This window comes from Aspergillus vadensis (genome assembly GCF_003184925.1).
Source record: "Aspergillus vadensis CBS 113365 unplaced genomic scaffold BO88scaffold_13, whole genome shotgun sequence".
NCBI classification, from domain to species: Eukaryota; Fungi; Ascomycota; class Eurotiomycetes; order Eurotiales; family Aspergillaceae; genus Aspergillus; species Aspergillus vadensis.
The window spans coordinates 548,957-565,421 of record NW_020292051.1 but is presented as its reverse complement, the minus strand read 5'-3'; the positions used below and the strand labels follow the sequence as shown (position 1 = coordinate 565,421).

General features: G+C 49.7%; 6 protein-coding genes across 6 annotated transcripts; 3 read left to right on the top strand and 3 right to left on the bottom strand.

Moving 5' to 3' along the window:
- Nucleotides 1-1,789: 1,789 nt before the first annotated feature.
- BO88DRAFT_405457 (uncharacterized protein) lies at nucleotides 1,790-2,486 on the top strand. The gene has a single exon (XM_025706877.1). It carries the CDS (start codon nucleotides 2,111-2,113, stop codon nucleotides 2,396-2,398), a length of 288 nt encoding a protein of 95 aa, XP_025562393.1. The 5' UTR covers nucleotides 1,790-2,110; the 3' UTR covers nucleotides 2,399-2,486.
- BO88DRAFT_60556 (putative nuclear distribution protein RO10) lies at nucleotides 2,470-3,451 on the bottom strand. Its single transcript, XM_025713005.1, has 3 exons — nucleotides 3,017-3,451; nucleotides 2,589-2,947; nucleotides 2,470-2,561 (listed from the first exon to the last, which is right to left on the bottom strand). Exons 1-3 carry the CDS (start codon nucleotides 3,246-3,248, stop codon nucleotides 2,541-2,543), a joined length of 612 nt encoding a protein of 203 aa, XP_025562392.1. The 5' UTR covers nucleotides 3,249-3,451; the 3' UTR covers nucleotides 2,470-2,540.
- Nucleotides 3,452-3,604: 153 nt separating this feature from the next.
- On the bottom strand, nucleotides 3,605-6,340 carry BO88DRAFT_426107 (uncharacterized protein; the record flags this gene model as incomplete). The annotated part of the gene is made up of 8 exons (XM_025708878.1): nucleotides 3,605-3,817; nucleotides 3,878-3,979; nucleotides 4,042-4,481; nucleotides 4,539-5,753; nucleotides 5,812-5,947; nucleotides 6,026-6,059; nucleotides 6,123-6,196; nucleotides 6,254-6,340. The coding sequence occupies 8 exons, from the start codon at nucleotides 6,338-6,340 to the stop codon at nucleotides 3,605-3,607; spliced, it is 2,301 nt and encodes a 766-aa protein (XP_025562391.1).
- Nucleotides 6,341-8,024: 1,684 nt separating this feature from the next.
- Nucleotides 8,025-10,942, top strand: BO88DRAFT_463849 (carbon catabolite derepressing protein kinase Snf1; the record flags this gene model as incomplete). The annotated part of the gene is made up of 4 exons (XM_025711288.1): nucleotides 8,025-8,702; nucleotides 8,789-9,624; nucleotides 9,704-10,336; nucleotides 10,395-10,942. The coding sequence occupies exons 1-4, from the start codon at nucleotides 8,296-8,298 to the stop codon at nucleotides 10,940-10,942; spliced, it is 2,424 nt and encodes an 807-aa protein (XP_025562390.1). The 5' UTR covers nucleotides 8,025-8,295.
- A 373-nt stretch (nucleotides 10,943-11,315) lies between these two features.
- BO88DRAFT_426105 (uncharacterized protein) lies at nucleotides 11,316-13,436 on the top strand (the record flags this gene model as incomplete). The annotated part of the gene is made up of 2 exons (XM_025708877.1): nucleotides 11,316-11,356; nucleotides 11,516-13,436. 2 exons carry the CDS (start codon nucleotides 11,316-11,318, stop codon nucleotides 13,434-13,436), a joined length of 1,962 nt encoding a protein of 653 aa, XP_025562389.1.
- On the bottom strand, nucleotides 13,266-15,592 carry BO88DRAFT_60444 (putative MFS transporter). Its single transcript, XM_025713004.1, has 6 exons — nucleotides 15,318-15,592; nucleotides 15,131-15,205; nucleotides 14,812-15,064; nucleotides 14,702-14,743; nucleotides 14,151-14,634; nucleotides 13,266-14,081 (listed from the first exon to the last, which is right to left on the bottom strand). Exons 1-6 carry the CDS (start codon nucleotides 15,339-15,341, stop codon nucleotides 13,496-13,498), a joined length of 1,464 nt encoding a protein of 487 aa, XP_025562388.1. The 5' UTR covers nucleotides 15,342-15,592; the 3' UTR covers nucleotides 13,266-13,495.
- Nucleotides 15,593-16,465: the final 873 nt, after the last annotated feature.

Here is a 16,465-nt window from a genome sequence, read left to right as displayed (position 1 = left end):
GGGGAAAGGGAAAACAAATGGGATCGAGTTTCAGAGCGACGGTGCCTGGCCCGAGTGGCCCACGCGAACCGCAGAAAGACAGTAATTAGTTACCCTCAGGCACTGTCTTTTTGGGGGCCCCCCTCTGGGTTTAGTGCGTGGCCTGCGACGTATGGCAGTTTGGCATACATCTATCTGTCTATCTATCTATCTAAACTAATAGTTCTATTTCTATTATTCTGTCTACCTAGTTCATCAGTCGATAGATAACTACTTAGTTAGTTTACCAGTTAACAATTGGGTACTACTAGGGTGGTTTTCTCTGCCGTTACTATTCTTATAGTAACTCGGAGGATGTTCCAGGGAAGGGGGGGAAAAGAACCGGGCTGTGAAGGATGACGACTGTCCTGTAGGTAACTAAGTATTTACTCCGGACTTACAGTAAGTACTGTAGTATCTATCTGCTGTCATCTCGTTAACCACAAGTTGGAATTATATTTTCTCAATTACGGTCACATTAATCTCAATGGGGTGAATACATTAAATGAAAGGATACTTAAGCTCAACTTTAGTACGTCGTCCCTTTCATTGAGATTTTCAAAAAGCCTAGACTTGACAATAACAATGATTATATTTTAATTAGCATGTGCACGTCAAACAATTTCAATTTTAATAATTCATCCCGTTAGACAAAAAAGTAAAATTAATTTCCACGGGCCTTCTCATTCCACTCTCACTACTACCACTTCGGTTACTAGTTAGTAGTACTAGGTAGTGTCAGTGTGTCTTCTTTTTATTTTTACCCAGAGAATACTACTAATGAGATCGATGCATTTTCCATATGAAAACTGGGTCCCGGCCTAACCCGCTTTGAGGCGGCACGACACGCAAACTCCGGCCATGATTGTTGTTTGATTAGTCGATTTCCCGGAGGGCCTCGTCGCCCCTCTTTTAGTGCCGGTAGTGGGTTCTCTTCGTCCATTCTGGCCCCTGGAAAGGCTGAGGCTGAGTTGTGGCTCTCGTGGCGACGTCGATGGCCTGTGGGTTGTCCACCGTTTTGAACAGTTGGTTTGGTCGCTGAGACCTGGGAAATTAGTATTTACTTAGTATGTACTGAGGGATCATTGGTAGCGATGTACTCCGTACAACATGGCTCAGCGAGGATGCACCCAACATTCTTATACCAGGCAACCAACGGTTTCTTTCTAGAAAAAAACCACTTTAAATTAAGCCTTACACTGACTGCCACGATACAACCCTGCTGATCATGTTGCTGTTGCTGCTGCTGCTGCTTACGCCCCAGGTGATCCTGGGAATAAATGGTGATAGTGTTCTCCCCCTTCGGTAGTTGGCTATTTTTGAGATAACATGACTCGTATGGAACACTGCTCCAATTATGGTTTAATTCTAGCATAGCGCTCATTATTCCTCACTACATAACTAATTAAGCAGGAATGAATTCATCACCGTAGTTGCAAAGGTACCAAATTATCATCATCATCATTCAAATTTCAGACTGCAAGGCTTAGGTTAGACCTGCAGATACCCCCTATCGGACTGTTGCTGACCAGCCAGCCCATCACAAGTAACCTTGTGTAAACACACAGTATTCATACCGTTTACAGTAAGCAGGTGAGACACACTGGCTGTGCCCGACACAGTAAGAATCACGAGTTACCTAGGTACGATTATAGCAATTCTTATACCTCGTATCACACATCCGATCACGAGTTCATCTTCTTGTGCTCTCTCCCCTCCGTCAAAACAATACCTCGTACACACACATATAAGGTAAGCCAAACAAAGAATATCCCACGACGTGTTCTCCTTCTCATCACAATCACAATCACAATCACAATCACGATGCACTTCCATGCTCCTCATGCAAGGATCGCGCTCATGAGACAGACATCAAAGTACCCGGTCGGGATTCTTCCCCGTGGGTCTCCTTCGTCTCTGATATGTACCATGTATGTACTCCGTAAGGTATAAGGTGACTTGTTGTGTCCTTGAAATGAGCCAGGTACCTTTGAGTCTACCATCAGCAGGTATTGTAGATACCCACTAACTACTACAGTAAGTATGGAGTACACACGGATCACAGTGACTATCTACTAGTAGATATAGGGACATGCGCCGTTCTTCCTTCCGGGTTTCGGCGTGGTCGATCAGTTCTGTCGGGAGTCCAGATCCTCTCCGTGCGTCGTCGGTATACTGTAACCCCGGCTGCCGGTCTTTGTTTGATGGACCCCCCGAAGGGAGCAAGATCAAAGGCCGGTCGGTCTGTTTCATACTCAGATGGATGAAAGAAAAGAAAGAATTGATGAGTTCCAACGGCTTTACCGTCCACTTAGTGGTCGTTGCCACACAAGACGGTGTCTCTCAATGGATGGATGGCTCGTTCGTCTACATACAGTAGAAGAATGATTTGCTTACTACACACCATTCTCCTTTATAACCATGACCAGGACAAACAAAGAGGTATCATATCATATCACAAGCCAAGCACGCTAAAAGAACATGGGAACCAGAACCCGAAGAAAAAAGCAACTGCCTCATTCTCACAACTCCTTCGCTCGCCGCTCCCTCACCACTTCCTCCCGTTTGACCTCCCTTTCCACATCCTCCAGTCTTCCTTCCCATTCGGCCCAGCATTCACCGCCACTAACCAGCGCCACTTCGTACCATCGCTGCAAGACTCGAGCAGACCGCACACGTAGCTCGGAGATTTGTTTGGCCTGGTCCTCCTGAGTTCGCGCCAACTGGTCCAGTCGTGGCTGGAGCTGGATTAGCGACGCTGAAGTCTCGGCGTCCGGGATAGGGAGGTCATTCAACGAAGTAAGTCGGGAAGCGGTTTCGGGGAACGCAGAAGCGTAGGATAGGACGATTGAGGCGAGGTTCTGTGTCGATAGATTCTCAGGAAGTGACTTGGAAGGTGTTTGACGGAAGAGGTCGGGGAAGCGGTCGTCTGGACGAAAGTATTAGTTTAGCTATTGACGCCTACATACACAGTTCAGATGTAAAAAGGTGATCATACGGAGACTTAGGACATCTCTGACGGCCGGGATGTTTCTGCTCAGCTTTTCCAGGTCCTTCTCTAGGCGAAGAAGACGGCGCGAGACGCTGTCGTCCAGAGATGCGGGCTTTGCGGGCGGCGTGGGATTGCCAGTCCAGTTTGCATCGCCGGTCAAGAGGTATGTGAGGCGCCGCAGACGGGTCTCGAGGAGCTCAATTGTGGCACCGGCGACCGCGTCGTTTTCGAGGGTCATTGTGTAGGTTGCTTAGTAGAGGGGGGTTAGTTACCCTGTTCGGACAATGTTGCTGGAACCACGGTTCTCGAATCTCGATGCTAAGGGGAGGCGGCGTCGTTGGGGTGTAGACAATGCAAACGTGACATACAACATCAACAAACGGCACGTGGGGGAGCCATTATTTAGTCCCAAACAATGGTCAAACAAAACCCTGTTGATCCTAATGCGTCGCTCAGCCTTAAGTTGCTTCTCATTTGACATTCCAAGCGCTATATTCGAATTATGCCAGGTTCTAGATCTCGATTGCGGGACGCCTAGGTATCTAGTCTAAATGACAATAATTACGGATCAACTTAAGACTTCAGCCCTGGGTGTCATGTCGCCTTGTCGTCGACTTGGTCCCACATCGCGTCGGCATTCTGCGAAGGTTGCACAGGTCCAGCTGTGCTACTCCGGCTGAGCAAAGGGCGTCCACCTCTTTCCTCCATTTCCTGCCCCCGGCCCACTCCCTCGTCAAATGATGGAACCTGGTAGTCAAACACGTTCACATTTGGCGTCGTACGACCTTCCTGTTGGTTGAGCGGTTCCTGTTAAATGCGTCAGCACATAATGTCCTGAGGTTTCAGCTATGCCTCCTGGGAACTGACAGAAGCACTCAATGCACGGTTCTGGCGGCCAGAATGGGTCCTAGTACTATCTGCTTCCTGACATTCGGCCTCAAATGCTTGATTGTCCAAGTGCACAAATTTCTAAAAAATTACTGCTGTTAGTCCCGATCACTCTTGCCGCCAATTGGTAGACGTTGCCTTACCTGAAGTTGACTGGGAGCTGGCTCTTCCGGCACGTTCATTGCATTGTTATTGGCGTAGACAAGCAAGACATTCTTAGATTCTTCGCGGGCCGCTCGAAGGACCTCAATTTCCCTGACCTTGCGAGCGGTATACCCAATGACGTCGGAGTTGTGCAGAGCTGCATCGCCTTCTGAGCTTGTTCCGGCCTGGCGATTCTTCGCATCGTCGGTTGAAAAGCTGATCCGCCACCATTGGTACTCGTCATCGGCTGAGGTAGCGCATCCGTTCGTGGAGCTTTCGGACACACGGCGCTTTAGGACATAAGTCACATGTGGCTCAGTACATACGCCCCGCAGTGTGTACTTGTGATGTGGTAATTCGCCCGAAGAAGAAGCTTCAGTGAGGATTTTAGAATAGCCCCGGAGGCTTTCCATGGCATCCTGCTTCTTACTCTCCAACTCTAATTCAGGGGCCAGTTAGCGCTGGGTGGCAATCAAAAGGGTCTTTGGGATGCTACCTTTGAGCTTGACTTTTATTTTACAGGATATCGCTTTCAGCTCATCAGCCACCCTCTGTGCCTCTGCATTCGCCGACTCTGGAGTAAAGGCAGTCGTTTCATTGGACAAGCTCTTGGGCAGTGTCGAGGAAACCGCAGCAGCAGCTTTTTCCAGCGTCTCTATAGAGGTCAGCCCTTGATGAATGACCGACTTAGATGTTGAGAAGCGATTTATCAAGCCCTCTAGTCTGAAAATTCTTTCGTATATCTGGAGCCTCTGTGCACGGAACTCCCGCGCGAGATCTCGGTTGGCCGCAAGATACCGATCAGGATAGAAAACTGCAGGGATCTTCACATCAACGGGTTTACTGGAGCCTTCCAGCTTGATTGTGAAGACCTCTGCGACATGTTCTAGCCATACGTCGTCAAGATCTTCGCCCGGCCTGTCGGACCACATGGTGTGGTCGATAACATCATAGAGAGTCTGGCCATGCTCTTGCTCCACGTAGGAATCTAGTAAGAAGAATTCTTTATCCAATGGTGTGTCATAAATCGAAAGAGGTCGCTTATATGCAGTTGACGAGAATATGGTCGCCAATTGATTGTCTGGGTCTGCCCGGACTGCAGCTTCTTGCCACGATTCCAAAAATCTAGCCGTGCTGCCCTCTGAGTCGTAACTGGACATGCTTTTCAGGTTGGCCAATGCATCAGCACTTCCAAAGGCGCGATCGGTAGAGTCCAAAAATGCTGCCACTCGCTGGGCTTCGTATATAATATCATCCCATTCAGTATCACCGTCCTGCGCGTCATCAATAGTGACAATCTTAGGAAGAGTAATAGACTGGCCGTTCCACCACTGTGGATCTTTTCCATAGTCCGTGAGAAGTCGGTTCCTGAGCAGAAGAGCTTCTCTCGCCAGAGGAATTGAATGAAGGATTGTCAATAGTCCACCCAGGTACATGTTGTCATGGGATGGTCGTATGAAGGCCGGTTCACCGTCTTTCCTCCTCCGCTCTGCTGGATCGGGGCTTATGATGATTTCACGAGAGGTAGAATTGAACAACGTCATTGCCCAGGCGCCTTCGTCATAGTGGTCACGAGTAGCTCGACCAAATTTCGCTTCATTCGTTGTGACGCCTGTCTCTTGCTGCCCGAGATTTTGATTTAAAGACATGGCCATAGCTTGTTGCAGTTCCCGCTCCTCTTGCTCGGCCAAGGTTAAGCCCTTATTGGCGTCTGCGTGAAGCGGGGTTAGCCTAGCAGGAAATCAGGCAGTCCCTCAGTGTGCCCTCACCGTTAGCAGTCTGTGTTGATGCAAGTGCGCTATGCTGATATTCAGAACCAGATGCCTGTTCACTCGAGTTTAGGGCCGATGGCGGGCGTGAAGGAGCGGTGATGGAGGAACCGGGGGCCGGGTCGGCGTGTTCAATCTGGAACGCTTCATCAAGGCACATGTGTCAGTACTAACTCAAATGCACATCACTCTGACTAAAGAAATACAATCATACCAGGAACGGTAGAATCATTTTGGTAACCGATATTCTATATCGACATATCTCTGACAATCAGTCGCTGCTCCCAACACATCGTGCGCAGTTTCAGGACGTCACCTGCGTCTGAGGGCCCGTGGGGTCTTCAAAGTAGGCATTTATGGCTTGGTTCGAGTTTAAGTTATTCGCCTGCGATCCAATCTAGTCAGTTAAACAGCAATGGTCCCAAATTGGGTCCAGGCTCACCTTGAGAAAGCTTATTGCCTGTTCGCGGGTTGAGCTGGTGAAGCTCACGAAGTTCGCAATAGCTTCCTCCGTTGGTTCGGAGGCCATGTCGGAGCCTCCCCGTCTCAATCCACCGGCTAGAGCAGGACGCCCTTGCAATAACCAAATAAGTAGAAGCGCCCAATAATAAATCCAACAGACCAAGTGAGGGCGACAACCAAAACCAGTCACAGTGCGAAAGCCAGATGTAGCTGATGGTGGAGGGATTGTTTGAACCGATCGGGAGAGCTTCCCCACCACATGACATGCGGCTGCCAAGCCCCGGATAGCCAGACGCATTATTGCCTGCAGCAAACATGCGTCACAAATTCACTAGATAAATCCTAAGCGAATGCTACACAATCCATCTACGTGAATATGATAAAATATCTGTCACAATCATGAACTACTACTAGGAACAGTGCTCAAGTGTAGATTGCAATTTTTTGACGGCGAATAAGCTAGGGTTTCGCCTAAGCCGACAGCAGTTTTCTTCTGACATCCTCGGTGGCACTGCAAATAGCGGACTGATTTGTGTACTTGTTCACTATTCAGTTATCGATGATGCTCGTTAATAGGCGTGTGTCATGCCTAAATAATCTGCGCAAGTTCTAAGCAGTCAAGTGATATTTCATGTAAAAGGGGTCATACACTTTGTCACGTTAGGTACTAGTATATATTATATATATTTAGGACAACGACCTCTTCTTAACTGGTAGTAATGTCTGCATGGTGATAATCTGGCTGCATCTGCTACTAGTAATTGTATGGTATAATGGTACTGTCTTGATTACAAGAGCTGGTATTACTAGTGGCAGTAGTAGTACTGGACAAAGTGAAAGACAGTGATGCCATGTATTCAATCAATATTGAGTACTAGTAAGTATAAACAGCTTGCGGCCTGGCTGAACAATGGTTACTAGTATATACTATGACTACTAGCATGATAACAACAATTTCCTTTTGGGGCCGAATACCAGTACAAACAGGAACCTGAACATAAGTAGTAGTCCGAAAGTACTAGAAGTACCAATCAGTATTCAGTATACCGCCTGCGTGAGACTTTACGTACGGAGTAGATTGAAGTTGATTATTTTATTTATATAATGGTAGAGATAATCTCGCAGTCCTAGTAATGATCGGTTCCATTCGAGTGATGGGAATTTTTGATATAATTGTATTCTAGAAGACAGGAATACCATGATTAACCTGAAAGGATGTTTATCTTGCTGGGTACATCAGTTAGTTGCTTCATTTTAGACCAATCCAATGCCCCGGCCAAACCCAGACACGAGCCAACCATCAGCAGGACAGAGTGTCTGTGCTAAATCTGCTAAATGGATTAGTCGCAGTTACTTTCCATCTAGCCTAAACCCGCCCCGTTTTTCCTCTCCATTCATCTGTCCCTTCCCCATTGTCAGCATTATTCCCACCACCGTTGAAGCTACTAGAGTCCATTTCGTTCGGGATCTTCTCCCCTCTCTCCAATAATAACAGAAGTTGCACTAGAGAGGTATGTTCAATAGTCCGCTCTGCTATCTATCTACTCTAACGAGACCGGCCAGCACATCAGGATCATCGTAACCACGGTTACCCAAACCCCCTCCCGCTCTCCTCAATAACCTCTCCGCCCCTCCGTCCGCCCCGCTAGCTGGTGCGTTGTTGATGGTTTTCGGTGTCGACCAGACCGATTCTTCTCCAAGCGCTCCACTTCCACCAAACCTGACCGGTTGTGGGGGAGACCCGATCCTCTATCCACAGCCCGCCCTTTTGATCATATTTTTATTGGGTTTTTCGAACCCAAGCTAGTGAGGCGTCGACCCGAATTCCACGAATCATTCTAGAGCTGCCATCAGGGCGAAAAAAGGGGAGGGAAAGAAAACTTAAGGAAGAGGGAGGTGAAAAAAAAAGGCAATCTGCCCAAGCGCGGGACCACCCCTCCGGCCAAAATCCATCACGTCACGTTGTCCTCCCCGTCCTTGCCGAACCGACGTCGGCCGTCAACCTCCAGTCTCCCCGTCAGGATGGCCGCTGCTTTCGACGACGAGGATCTCTCTGTCTCGCTCCCACCCATCAACAATTCCGATCGCTCTCGTGACCGTACCGCCGGGACTGAGCCTCCTTCCAATTCCAACATCCCCGCCATGGCGATGCCTCCGCCATCCCGCCCGATCGGAAAGGGCGGCGAGCCTCCGATGCAGTCACCAGCAACCACCCGGGACATGCAGCGCCTCGACCAGTACCAGACCATCAAGATATTGGGGGAGGGCTCCTTTGGCAAGGTGAAACTGGCCATTCACCAGCCCAGTGGTCGCCAGGTCGCTCTTAAGATCATCTCCCGTCGCAAATTGCTGTCTCGTGACATGGTTGGTCGTGTTGAACGTGAGATCCAATACCTTCAACTGCTGCGGCACCCGCACATCATCAAATTGTACTATTCCCTGTATCATGCCGCAATGGCAGACAGAATTCGATTCGAAAGCTTCAACAATGGCTAACTTGCTGTTTTCCCGACAGGTACACCGTCATTGCCACCAAAACCGACATCGTCATGGTGTTGGAATATGCCGAACGGGAACTTTTCGATTATCTAGTCAAGAGGGGCCGGTGTAATGACGCTGAAGCCCGCAAGTTCTTCCAGCAGATCATATGTGCTGTGGAGTACTGCCATCGTCATAAAATCGTACATCGTGACCTCAAACCGGAAAACCTTCTGATCGATAGCGAGAAGAATGTGAAGATCGCGGATTTTGGTCTGAGCAACATCATGACGGACGGAAACTTTCTAAAAACCAGCTGCGGAAGTCCTAACTATGCAGCGCCAGAGGTTATCTCCGGGAAGCTTTATGCGGGGCCGGAGGTAGATGTATGGAGCTGTGGTGTCATTCTCTACGTGCTGTTGGTTGGAAGGCTTCCGTTTGACGACGACTATATACCGGCCCTATTCAAGAAAATTGCCGCGGGCAACTTTCATATGCCTGGCTACATATCCCCCGGAGCTGCTCGGTTAATTAGGTCAATGCTGCAGGTACATCCTGTTCATAGGCTTACTATCCCTGAGATCCGTCAAGATCCCTGGTTCCTTCAAGACCTACCCAAATACCTACAGCCGCCGCCCGAAGAATTCATTGCTACCGGTGTCGATCCGAATAAGGCCATTGATCCCCGCAAGTTGGTCCCGGGGAAGCCCCTGTCAGTGCAGCACAAAATCCACCAAGTAGCTATCTCCAAGCTGGAGAGAAGTATGGGTTATGCCCGCGACGATATCGAGGATGCGCTCAAGAATCCGGAGCCCAGCGCCATCAAGGACGCTTTCTTTATCATCATGGAGAATGAGATGATGCAGACCAATTGTGAGTACTACAGAAGATCTCTTTCTATGGGCCTTTGTCATTGTCTCTGTCTCATGTGAAGCGTGCTGACCCTCTCCAGCGCCAACAGACGATAATATGTTGGTACCCCCGGTAACACCCTCGCCTCCTCCCGACAGGATACCTAAGCCTGCTGCAACGACTGGACGAGCAACTCCTGTTCCTGCTCCGGGAACCCCACCTGGTCCTCCAACAAGAACACGTAGTGGTTCGCAACGCCAGACCTATCAACCGCCTCAGCAGAGCGATGCCGACGATTTAAACGCACCTCGCGTGAGCCATGTTCGGATTTTACCAACGAGTTTACCTTATGTCCATGACCAACTCATGGAACAGCGCGAGCGCGAGCGCGAACGCGAACGTGAGCAAAGAATCCAGGCCACTGACCGGTTATTGGAGGAACAAGCGCAACGTGGTCCAGAATCCGAGGGAGACTCGCGCCGTGGTGGCCGCTCCCCGGAGGAGCAGGAGGCGACAGCAAGGGCTCTGAAGCCGCATTCTCGTAGTATTATAGACCTTGAGAAGTTGCGTTTGGAGCCGCCTGAAGGTCGGAGTGCCCCGCATCAACCCAAGAAATCCCGCAAATGGCAGTTTGGCATTCGTTCGCGCAATCAGCCATACGAGGCAATGCTCTACCTTTACAAGGCCATTGAAGCACAAGGCGGGATATGGGAAATCCAGCCAGCTGGTGCAGGTGAGTCCACAATAGATCTACTTCTCGACTCAAGCTAATTAATGTCTTTTATTTTCAGACGGGTTGCAGATCGGAGTCCAGCCGGCCGACGCAGGGCAGCCGCAACCGCTGCAGAGCAAGTATCCTGACCTACCATCGGACTACTACATCCCGAAAGAACCGTGGTTCATACGAGCCCGTCTTTTGAAAGAAGGCGTCAGAGCTCCAGGCCCGTCGACCAGTGTTCACAGCAGTCGAAGTGATCTAGAGGAACTTCGCCGCCGCGTCAACCTCTCAAGTGCGCCGGCTTCCTTGGATGACAGGAATTTAACCCCAGAGCATGCGAGCATGTCGGGTCCTTCATCTGCGACGCAGCATCAGTCCTTCTCGCGCATCTCTTATGGAGTCTGGGTGTTCGTCGACATCCAGCTGTACCAGCTCGAAGAGAATAATTACATGGTTGATTTCAAATGTGATGGATACCAGAATGTGATCCGTGGCGAAGGGGATGCCGATTGGCATCCCATCAGCAAGCGGTTCTGGAATAAGGAGAAAGAGGTTACTAGTCCCTATCCGTTCCTTGACGTGGCATCGGATTTGGTGGCTCAGCTTGCGGTTGCTAGCTGAGGTCTCAGCGAGTTGTTTCTAGATTTGTGAAGGCGTTTGCATGGGTGTTTTGGAGCATATAATAGGCAGCATTCGGCGTTACTTGATTGTCCAGCTATGCACCACTGTTTCTATGGGATGCATCTATTTAAGCTGGTAGCTGAGCATCATACCGACCAACCTTTATTTATAATATATTCCACATTTCCTCATATCAAATAGATCATGTCCAACTGCTTCTTCTGAGTCCGGTCTGAAAGGCGGTCACGCTAGATAGTCAACATGCTTGTCTCCGCATCCGAACTATTCCGCTCTCCACATTCCTTTTCTTTCCCCGCAAAGACCGAATAGCGTATTGTTCCTTGCTGGTTTATGCGCAAAGGACCTGAAACTGATGGATCGAGTCAAGAAGTTCAAGTGCCACCAATGCAATAGGTCATATACTAAATTTGAACACCTTTCAGTAAGTTTTGCACCCTTTCCTTTGCCTGAGAAACCTTGTTAACAAGGCCCAGAGACATGAGCGAACCCGTAGGTTTTGGGAATGACATTCATTATTGCACGAATCTCACGCTACATAGATACCAACACCAGGCCATTTCGATGTGATGAATGTGGCAGAAGCTTTGGACGAGGTGATGTCCTTGGCCGACACAAGAGGCTCCATGCCCGTTCTCGAGCAAATGCCTCCTCAGATGCAGCACAATCAGTGGGCGGCACCAACGAGGGCAATCTACCCAGTCCCAAAGGATCTGCACTGAGTCTTCTAGGCATGTCTTCATTCGAGCAGTCTCCATTGTCCGGGAATCAGCAACTGCTCGGCTCTGACAACCTATTGGATTGGTTTATGCCCGACTTTTGGGGCCCATCGGCCATCCCACTGCCATTTACAGAGCTTCCGAGTCAACCGCATCTGCAAATATCCAATGGTCCGAACATCCTATCGGCAGAGGACCCCGGAGCTTCTCAACAAGAACCTGGAAAGATAGCCATGCAGCAAAGCTACAATTTGATAGAAGATCTGTCAAAACGCTTGAACTCGGAATTGCATAGCTCGGGGATCACATCCGCCTTCCTCGACGCATGCTTGCAGCAATTCTTCGAGTGGCTTTCGCCATGCTTTCCCGTCATACATGAACCAACATTTTCAACACGTGAAACCATCCCACCGCTCCTGCTGAACATGGTAGCCCTCGGCTCCTTATTCGTATGCCAACCAGATTCATCTCAGAAAGGAGAGATGCTCTGGCGCCTCGGCCATACCGCGGTAGCTACCTCCTGGCAGACGCTAAGTAGCCTGCGGGGGCCGCGAGATGCTTGCGACGGTGTTCAATTGGTTATGACGGCGCTCCTAGGGCAATTATTTGCACTACTATCGAGCAACGAAAGCATCCGAACAACTGCATTTGTATGGCATGGACTTGGCTTCTACTGGGCGCGGACATCTGGCATGTACGCCGCAGAAGATATGCAACAATACGATATTCCAGGACGAGATGCCCCAGACTCGACAAAGCACGCGGCATGGTTGACATGGGCGGCCATTGAAACTAAACGACGCGCAATCCTAGGCCACTATATACTCGATGGCCTAATCTCACAAGCTTCAGGTTCCCCGGCCAGCACTCGTCACCTAATAAATTCCATCAAAACCGCTTGCCCTGATGCTGCCTTCCTCGCAAAGAGCGCAGACGACTGGATCATCGAAATGGAGAAATCAAGCCCAACTCAACGTCCCTTCAGCAAAGTGTTTGTCTCCGTCTTCTCACCAGATTACCCGAGTTCCTCCCCACCACGTCTTTCGGCCTTCTCAACCCTTGTCACCCTAGAGGGTCTACAATCCCTCATATCCGACCTGCACGAAACCACCGGACCAGTTTTCGGCGCAATCTCAGAAAGGCAAATCATCCAAGCTTTGCTGAACATATACGACACAAATATCAGTAAAGAATCACCCCTCCATGACAACAACTTCCAACTCACCCTAAGATGGCACACCATTTGTCTCGAACTAGCCGTTTCTTCAGCTTCCTTATGTCGAAGGATATGTCACGCATATGGTTTACAGCAGCCCCTCGGAGGAATGGCCACCAAGGAAGACCAGCTGTCATTTGATCTGAACCAATGGACTAGAAGCGCTAGTGCTGCCAGGGCAGTTCTACATGCACTTGCTATTACTCGAATCGTCAGTCAGATTCCGTTCAAGTCAGCTCATGCACCTCATATCCCAGCTGCTATATATGCGTCGGCAGTTGTGATGGGTGGATGGTGTTTATCCCGCGAAGAGACGATCCATGTCGGGCCAAACACTCCATGGCATGATATATGGCGTGAGGGACATGACATCAACCAGTTTCTCCGAAACGAAGATCCCGACGGGACCAAAGTTCAACTGCTCAACGAGATGAACTTTCTCCAGATCAGTCTGAAAACTATCACGTCGCGGTGGAGCGTGTCTCATTCAATGGCAGAAACAATTCAACAAATAGCCACCTTGGCTCGACAATATCATTGATTGATGGGGGAAAAAAGAATAGCTAATCGAGCTTATATATATACAAAGACTGATCATCGTTAGAAGTACTTGGAAGTTCTCTTCCTAATCCACGGGCCGAAGAAAAATAGTGGTAATCCCAAGGCGAGGACCGCCCATTGTACAGCGGCAAACTCATAGAACATCTTGTCCACCCCTTGGGTGGTCATCCAGTCCACTGATCCCTTGCTCAACCCGAAGGCAACGATGTTCTTGCTAGCATTCACCAACACTAGCGCCTCGCCGCTAGTCTGCGGGTATGAGTCGACAACATATGACAACATCACCGAAGGGACTAGCGTCAACCCTGCTGCAGACATGGCCGAGCCTACTGCTGGTATCACATACTGCATGTGGCTAGAGACGGTATATCCAAAGATAACCAGACCGAGTGGGGTGATGATGAAGGGAATAATGAGCGCGGGGACCCGATGCTCCGGCTTATGGACGCCATTATTGCGTTTGCGGAGATAGGTAGAGAGAGCGTCGGTCAGAGGGCCCGCGATAGGCCACACAACAAGAATGCCGACGAAGCTGCCAAGCGTCCAGAGGCCAAGAGCGGCAGAGGAGAAGTTATATGGCGGAGGGGAGAAGATGGTGGCGGAAAGGGTGGATATAGAGACAACACTGTCGGCATAGCATAGTCAGCGTGCTTGTTTCCATGAGATAATCATCCTGGAAAGGGGGTTAACCTACCCTCCTAATACAACACCGTACATCATCGCAGCTATCAAAACGCCCGGGACTAGCAGCATGGGCAACGGTAGCCAGAACAGCCGAGCCAGATGCTTGAAGACACCATTTTCTCTTGCTGCATCCGATAGGCCAACCTTGAACAAGCTCTTCCAATACCCTCCGTAGGAAAACTGCTGCTGCTGCTGCCGCCGCCAGGCGTTGACGTCGGGCACGGCTTCGACGTGGCTCTGGTAGGCCTCGGCCTTCTCTTTATCGTCCACATCCAGTTGCTCCTCAGGTCCAGGCTCGTAGAGCGTCTCTGGGAGAAAGAAGAAGGTGGTTACGAAATTGACTGCGGCAATGATGAGACACAGGATGAAGAACCAGCGCCAGCCACGGGCAGCAACGAGGTAACCAGCGATAAGGGGACCGACTTGCGAGCCAGCCGAGAGGAAGAGAGCGTAGATTGCCATTGCACTGGAGTAGTTGCGTTCGTAGAACATGTCTAGGCTTGTTAGTGAATATACTCGCTTCGCTTCATATGTATCTTGGATAGATGGAATAGTACGAACCAGCAAGGATACTAGGACCCAATGACTCGATCGATCCATAGCCTGTGGCTGTTAGCAAAAGACCCCTATTGATCACATGGACAAAGTCCCAGGAATGACATATATCATACCAAAACTAGCAAACACTCTAGCTCCCATTAAGCTATTGTAGTCCTTTGCGACGACCGTCCAGATTATCCCTGCGACAAACATAGCCATGGACACGAGTACAACCGGGCGCTTTCCGAAGCATAGTGCCAGAGGCATCCAGACTAGGTTGGCTAAACCCATGGACAAGACGGACCAGGAGACTAGGTCAGCGAGCTTTTGGTATCCGACGTGGAGATCGGCCGCGAGGGAGTCGAAGCCGGTCGCTATCCCTGACTAATGTGGAACATGCGTGTAAGTAGTGCTGGCCCGGGCAAACGGGGTAGATAGTAGGTATAATACCGAGTACATATTGCCCATGAAGACGAATACATTGACGGTGAGTAGAGCTGCATATCGGACTCTGCGTGGATAGAGCTGTAAATTCCCGATAGGAGGACATAGAGCAGATGGTCAGCGCTTGTTTCTAGTTTGTTTATTTTCCGATTCGATGAAGAGGAGCGAGGAAGATAGAAAGGGTGTAACACACCCTAGGATCTATTTGGGATGCCATATTGTACTATGATCGAAGTACTAGTACTACTAGTAGCAGTATTGGACAATTCTCAGGCCACTCAGGGTCCAACTGTCGCGAGGAACAGATGAAAGGTCATACGATGCCAAGTTCTATATATCTAGACAGGGAGCGGATCATATATCGGCAGTTGGGTAGTTGTCACTACTACCCCGGGTTTACCCCACACAATCTATGCCATCATCACATGGGCTAAAGCCACCGGAATCTCCCTGAACAGGGTAGTGACTGGTGTTGAAACGCCACTTCATCCCGGGATGTGGCCCTCGGGTTCCCCGAATATTCGGGACCACGTACGATCCTGCGCCGTAGATGGATTGTGATAGGAAGAGAGGGATAGAGTACACTAGTGGCGTAAAGCTACCGAATAATAGTGTCCCGTCCAGAGGCCCATGCTGCTCAATAGGAGAGCCTGTACGGCGACCGCTATATTAACGGCGGCTGGGGGACTGAGTCGAAGTGCCTCTGGGAGGCGTCGTATCTAGGCGTTATGGCCGTAAAGACTGCGTCTCCGCCCTGCGCGGGTTCTTCCCGACGTCATGACCTCAGACTCTGTTTGCTTTATGAAAAAACAAAGAGCTTTGCCTCTAAGTGCCTCTGATAGGGCCTTTCGAGCTCTGTACACGTGGGATACTGGTGCCTGGTAAGCGGGGAAGGTCATGCTTAGTATTCAGTGCTAGGAGAGCTTACCTCGGCGAATCAAGTAAAGCATAGACCGTGCTTAGAGTGTTCCCAACTTTTGGGTAAGCTTTCTGTGAGCTCGTCTATTCTTTGGCTGTCAGATGAGTCTAGCCTCTGGCAGGTCTGGTAGCGAGAATCCAACAGCGAAGCTAATCTCCAGTCGTACTTGTCAGCACTTGCGTGAGTGACTTCATCCCCAAAAGATTCCTGGCCGATTAACAATTCTTCGGTTAAGACAGATATGCTTTCGGATATTTCTGCCTACTTTCGGCGATACACTCCGCAGAGACGACATCAACCACGAGCATGAATTGGCTCTATTGATGGACCATGGAGTGAACCACGGATGGCAATTCGAACATGGTGTTGAGAAAGAAGCGCAAGAAATTCAGCAGGGCGAAAAGCAAAGGCCCCACGTGACG